Source organism: Sapajus apella, unplaced genomic scaffold (assembly GCF_009761245.1).
Source record: "Sapajus apella isolate SASKATOON/1434 unplaced genomic scaffold, GSC_monkey_1.0 scaffold47, whole genome shotgun sequence".
Taxonomy (NCBI): Eukaryota; Metazoa; Chordata; class Mammalia; order Primates; family Cebidae; genus Sapajus; species Sapajus apella.
The window spans coordinates 2,170,502-2,177,740 of record NW_022436987.1 but is presented as its reverse complement, the minus strand read 5'-3'; the positions used below and the strand labels follow the sequence as shown (position 1 = coordinate 2,177,740).

Here is a 7,239-nt window from a genome sequence, read left to right as displayed (position 1 = left end):
AGTACTGGGTTCTATAGACTTCTACTCTACAGTTACTGTGACCTTCTTGTATTCTGCTTTGGTCTCTTCCTGGCAGGAAGGAACTGTTTCTCTAACGGAGTCCCAAAGACTCCCTCTCCCAGATGTAAATCCAGAATGTATTGTACAGTCCTTCCTTTATGTCACCTAAATATTTTGGAAGCTCCAAGGTCCTGACTTCCTAGTTCCACCTCATGCTATTTCTGCAACCCAGAATTAGTCACTTAATTCTATATTTTGGTTTCTTTAGGTATAAACTTGTGGCTACTAGTAGTACTAGCCTACAAGATTGCTACGATCAAGCAAATTAATACTGCAAACATTTCACAACAGTGCCTGCACTAATAGTTATAATAGTATAATTCAATTATGTTATACATGATTATTTTTCCTCCATTGTGTAACAGATTTCCTCAAAACAGAGTCATGATCCAACTCATAGACAAACTCTGATTTTAGAGCAGTCCAGACTCTTTCTAGTTTTTGGTTTTTAATCTATGTTCTTTGGGGACACACTAGTGTCATTTTCATCCAGTGCTTGTCAATGCATACTTCTCCAAAGGTCAGGAGTCTGTTCTTGTTCCCAATACAAAACTGTTTATTTTTGTATGTTTACCTTAGCTCATTTTCAGATTAAAGAAGAGAGCAGTGGCCTCAGCTCAGTGATTAATTACATGAACTTCTTACATGGCATTCGACCAGTATAAACCCATTCAGAGACAGGCGGGGTTCTTGTTGCAGCCTACTGAAGACTCTCTATTCTTCTCTCCTGAAGAGCAGTGGGAGAGACCAGTTCCATGGAGTGGAGGAACCACAGTGGGAGAGTGAGTGAGTTTGTGTTGCTGGGCTTCCCTGCTCCTGCGCCACTACAGGTACTATTGTTTGCCCTTTTGCTGCTGGCCTATGTACTGGTGCTGACTGAGAACACACTCATTATTATGGCAATTAGGAACCATTCCACCCTCCACAAGCCCATGTACTTCTTTCTAGCTAATATGTCCTTTCTGGAGATCTGGTATGTCACTGTCACTATTCCCAAGATGCTTGCTGGCTTTGTTGGGTCCAAACAGGATCATGGACAGCTAATCTCCTTTGAGGGCTGCATGACACAGCTCTACTTTTTCCTGGGCTTGGGCTGCACTGAGTGTGTCCTTCTTGCAGTTATGGCCTACGATCGCTATGTGGCCATCTGCCATCCACTCCACTACCCAGTCATAGTCAGTGGCCGGCTGTGTGTGCAGATGGCTGCTGGCTCTTGGGCTGGAGGTTTTGGCATCTCCATGGTCAAAGTTTTTCCTATTTCTCGTCTCTCTTACTGTGGCCCCAACATCATCAACCACTTTTTCTGTGATGTCTCCCCATTGCTCAACCTCTCATGCACTGACATGTCCACAGCAGAGCTTATAGATTTTATACTGGCCATTTGTATTCTTCTAGGACCACTCTCTGTCACTGGGGCTTCCTACGTGGCCATTACTGGTGCTGTGATGCACATTCCTTCAGCTGCTGGACGCTATAAGGCGTTTTCCACTTGTGCCTCTCATCTCACTGTTGTGATAATCTTCTATGCAGCCAGTATCTTCATCTATGCCCGGCCAAAGGCACTCTCCGTTTTTGACACGAACAAGCTGGTCTCTGTACTCTATGCAGTCATTGTACCATTGCTCAATCCCGTCATTTACTGCTTGCGCAATCAAGAGGTCAAGAGAGCCCTACGCCGTACTCTGCACCTATACCAGGGCCAGGATGCTGACCCCAAGAAAGCTAGCAGAAATATGTAGCAGGGATGTGTGAAATCTGATAAAACACTATTAAACTTGGGATCGATGTGTTCTATGAAGTCCAGTGGCGTTCTTAGGGCCTAAATTGGAGGCCAGAGTTTCAAAACCATCACTAAGGAACTAGGAATACTTGCTTGTAACCTGTCCAAGAGGAGAAGGTGGGGTAGGTTGCAAGCTAGAAAATGGATTTCTGCAGAAGAGGGCCATAAAATGCAGGATAGAGCTGGGTCCACTATTGTCTGCCCCATTGTAATTTGCATAGACATGGTTCCAATCAAGGAATCACAGGCTTCATTATGGAAAAGCAACACAAGACTTTTTAATAAGATCTCTTCCAGCCACAGGCCACTGGCTGTAGCCTATTAGGTAGCAGCGCCCAGGCAGTAGTCATTCCAGTGCATGTTACAGAGAGATAAGAAACTAGGAATTTTTGTATTTGAAATATATCACCTGATGAAACATAGCAGTTTCTAGGTTTATTTTCTAATTTACTGTGGTCAGTGTCCACATTGAACTGGTGGCTGAGAACAGTTGTTTCTTCACACTTTGTCTCCCTGATTAGAGTATAAGTGGTATGGAGACAGGATCAGATTTGCTTGCACATCATTTTATCACCATGGGCAGGAACAGTATCTAGTGCATGATGGCTATGAATACACACAATGAATGAATATAGTTTGGAGCCATGTAGGCAAGGCATGTGTGTCATGCTTATATGTGGGGTTGGCAGGTGCAGGAACTAAACCCCTCATACTTTACTAGTGTGCAGAGAGATCCAAATTGTCTCAGCCTTAACAGAAAAAATTTTGAAAATACGTATTACAAATCCTAAAAATACTGCAACCATTCTGATTCAGAAAGATTTGTGCAGATAGACACCTACTTATAAATACAGAAACAAGGAAAGGAAATAAGCAAAATATGCTTAACTTTTGCAAACAGGGCACTGGTTAAGTAAATTGTAGCTCATAGAAAATGTATACATGGAAAACTATGCATAAATTGAAATAAAGTGATCTAAATAGAGTTAATAAAAGAAAAAATATTTTTCTAACTTCATAAAAATATGTTATATAACAGTGTCATAAGTATCAGCCATATTTGCTTGTTTAAACAAGACTAGAAGGAATTTGACTAAAATGTTGACTGTAGCTATGCTGGACCCCTTACTCCTGTAAATTGTATTCTGTGGCAAAGCATTGCCATCAAGATATTTATTTAAATAGTTTTGTCTCAGTGTATACTATATATAACTTTATTCATTTGGACAGGGAGATGGATACAGAGTATGTCAGTATGATTTTCAGAAATTTAGCTCCTTACCATCACCCAACAACCAGATCTCTGAAGACAATGATTCTATCTTCAGATACGGGATCCAACTGTTGCTCAAGATGTGGGATCTAACTTCATTGTTGTCTGTTACTTAATAAAGTTTACAAAAGGATACTACCAAGGATATCATGTGTTATTTGCTAGCCCACATTTATTAAAATTTTAATATAATATGCATATATATTTGTGTCAAAACAGTATAAGTATCTTGTAATAATTTCTAAAACGACTGGATATGAAGTTCATCGAACGTCTGCTGTCCAAGTGTCCCCACAGAAGAAGTTTCTGAAAAGGGGTTGTAATTGGTGATGGGAGAGTCCTCCTCTAGGCACTGTGATCACAGCTATGATATAAACTTCCCTTTTAGGTTAACTCCAGTTCATAGGAAATGAAAGCATAATGTTGCATTTCTTCACTGTGCTTTTCTTTTATTTTCCAAGCTTTTTAGTATAAAATGCTTTAAAACACCTCTAATTCTGATTTCAGGTATTGGAATAGGGTTTAGGGCAGTGTTCCTCATATATTCATCTTTCAATAAACCTTGAATGAGTTTGAGTCTTGTGTATTATGGTGAGATTGACACCTCTCTAGACTTGAACTGAATTTTTAGTAAACATATGACCCTCAGGGCTCATTTTTAAATTGATGTCACAAAACTTCCTAAGCTTTTTCACATGAAGTATTGATTATCAGATTAAGTATTCCTCATCCTCCATTTATGTAACTGATTTTTCCCATAAACCTACATACAGAACTTTATTTTATCCATGTTTCATATGATCCTATTTGTTTTGAACATCTTTGTAATCTGCCAATCTTTCAAAGTATTGCTTATATAATACAAGTCTTGTATAATTCCCTTTTGCTTGTACAGTATCTAGAGAAGCCCCTAACCTCTTGCATCAGTACAAGAGGTGGGAGTACTGGATCCACCTGGGTTATTCAGATGGGAGTGCTATTCAAAGTGACTGCTAGGGCTGCTGGGGTCCTTTTAGCAGTGCCACTGAGTCTGGTAGCAAGGGCCTGGGCAAGTGGCAGGGGCCATAACCAATCATAGACATATGTATGGAGACCAGTAGTGAGCATACATCAAGCTACAGCACATATAAGAGCATATAAGGCTGCAGGAGTCATCCACAGGTGCCTGGACAGTGGTAAGGGCTTGTAGTAGGAGTCAGTCAGCTGCGTGCACACACACAGCTATGGGATTAGCTGCAAGGCCCACGGCATCACCACCTGGGGCAGCTTTTGGTGAGAAGTGAGTGAAGGGTGACAGCTCAGCTCTGCAAGGGTGGAAACTACAGCACACTTAGTGACAAAAACTATGGGGGATCCTCTGTGAAGAAGGCGGCTGAGGTCCATGACTACAAACACTGTGGGGTCCTCAATAGTGAAAGCTGCAGAGGGTGTATGACAGCTGCAAACACTGTTGCTGTCCTGAACAACAAAAGTTGCTGGGGTCAGAACAGGTCACCTGGAACTGCAGAGGCTCCCCTTGCATCACAAATGCTGGTAGCCTCAACCCTTCTTCACTCCTAGCCATATCCAGATGTCTCAGCCATCCCAGTCTCACCAGCAAACTAGTGGGGTGAAACAGACGTGGGTCCTTCAGGCAGTGCTCCAAAATGGTGAGGGTGCTGGTTGGTTTCCCTGCTCTCCTCTTCTGTGAGTGAAACTCATGGAATGGGATGCCAACAAAATGATATTTTTACTAACCTTTCTGTGTAACTATTCTGATAATTTTTTGCTGCACTGAGTTGCTACACCTTTTAAAATGGACTCCTGACTTCTCCCAGAGCTACTTTCATGGATAGCTGTCTAATTATTGCGGGAGTCAAAGACAGAGATCTCCTACTCTGCCATCTAGCTGATATCACTCTCCTTATACTATAACTTTTCATGCTAATATAAATTATATAATATTGACAATATTATATTGACAAGGAAAACATTGTCAATTGTTGACAGTGGAAATATTGACAAGGAAAACATTGCTAACCCATTTAATGGATGAATAAATTAAGGAATAAAGACAAGCTTCTGAGGTCAATTGTCAAAAAAGTTAGTGAAATCCAGATTAGAAACCAAGTATTTTAATTGGTGTATAAAAGTTATTTTCCATAATACTACTTCCAAATTATCTTTCTTCCATGAGTCTGAAATAACATCTATTAGATGAAATTTTCCCCAAGTTCTTCAGTTAAAACAAATTTGTCCCTCGTTGGAGTTCTCAGAGCATTTTGTTTGTACCTCTCTTATGGCACATGTCACTTTCTATCTTAACTATACTAAATATTTCTTATTTCACTGAAAACATCATAGGCTCCCAAAATACAGGGATCAGGACATATGTGTTTATTCCAGGGAATGTATAGCACACTGCCCTATACATAGTACAAGATGAGTGAAAGCAGGGAGCATATTTTATATAAAGAATGAGAAAAAAAATGAAAAAGACTGGACGAGGTGGCTCACACCTGTAATCCTAGCACTTTGGGAGGCCGAGTCAGGTGGATCACAAGGCCAGGAGATGGAGATCAACCTGGCTAACAAGGTGAAATCCCGTCTCTACTAAAAAATACAAAAAAATCAGCTGGGCGTGGTGGCAAGCACCTGTAGTCCCAGCTACTCAGGAGGATGAGGCAGGAGAATTGCTTGAACCTGGGAGGCAGAGGTTGCAGTGAGCCAAGATCACACCACTGTACTCCAGCCTGGGCGACAACAGTGGGACTCTGTCTTGAAAAAAAAAGTCTCTATTACCTTTAACCCACTTATGCTTCTTATTGTGGTTTCAGAGTCACTTGCTATATCACCTTGCATGTAAGTCTAAGAGAAAAGGACCACACCATACTCATAGGTACAAATAACATTCATTCAGGATTAAACAAGAATTTAGACATGAATGGTGATTCAGCTTCCCAGGTCCCCTGGACATATCTTGGCAGTACACACCAAGTTTCCCTAGAGCTAGGGAAGATAGTGTAAGTTGGTCCCTGGGGAGAAGACATTGGGGAAAGGGTAGGCTAGAGCTGAATATATTATTCTGTCCCTTCTCATGTTTTCATGCCTTAGAGCTGCAATAACTACCATGTAGAGCAAGCAAGGGCCATACACACTTCTATAGAAAGTATACAAATCTGTAGACTAGTTTGCTTTCTCATGATCAGTGCAAATGTCTGAAGAAATTTGTATTCTCAGAGTAAGGACGGACAGACCATGATGAGTGGTAGGAGACGCCAAGACAGATTGGCTGATTTCTGAAGAACACTCCAAGGAAGATGAGGAAGACCTTGGGAAAATGACTGGAGGTATCATTACTGAACAGATAAAGAGTATTTTGGTGAGGCAAATGGGAAATGAGATCCAGTACATCTTTACTCCAAGCTGGGGAAATTGGTGCAGCTCCAGATCTTCTAAATGTTGGACAAGTACCTAAGGGATATGTTGCTTGTTCTTGAAGTAGTCTTAAGAATTGATATTGTCTCTTGAGTACAAGTATGATCATAACTGTAAAAAAGAAGTCTTATGTATAATAAAGCGTTTTTTTTCCCCTAGGATACTGTAGGGAGCCCATAGTTCAAGACTTTGGATCTAAAAGACATTAGAATGAGAGTGTTCTTTATCCTCACATGCTTCAAACTAGAGCATTCTGGAAGTACATTTGCATTAAAAAGTGGAGGAAAATGTGAAGGAAACATGGATATGTTTAAGCAATAAAAACAATTTATTAAAGTGTGAACTAGGAATAAGGCATAAGTGGTCTATAATCCTGTTCTCCAGAAATCTGGGGTTATTTGATTCCCCAGAATATAACAGGAAAAGAGAGTAAAGAGAGAATGACTGTGTTTATGAATATATGTGAGTGAAAACATGTGAGCATATCTAAATAAGTAGACTTGTATGGGTCTAATATGATATAATAACAATTCATGCTTGTAGGGAGCAACTTTGGATCAAGTCCTATGTTAAAAGTCCTCCATGCATTCTCATATTTAATTATCACAACAGAATCTAGTAAGGTAGGTGTTATTATAGCTTTTCTCATTTTACAGGAGAGGATATGGAATTATTTAATTGTTAAGTGATCTGTTTGGTATGACACAAC

At 40.3% G+C, this 7,239-nt stretch overlaps 1 protein-coding gene across 1 annotated transcript; it reads left to right on the top strand.

Moving 5' to 3' along the window:
• Positions 1-621: 621 nt before the first annotated feature.
• LOC116525345 (olfactory receptor 6A2) lies at positions 622-1,994 on the top strand. The gene has a single exon (XM_032241149.1). It carries the CDS (start codon positions 816-818, stop codon positions 1,797-1,799), a length of 984 nt encoding a protein of 327 aa, XP_032097040.1. The 5' UTR covers positions 622-815; the 3' UTR covers positions 1,800-1,994.
• The last annotated feature ends 5,245 nt before the right edge of the window (positions 1,995-7,239 follow it).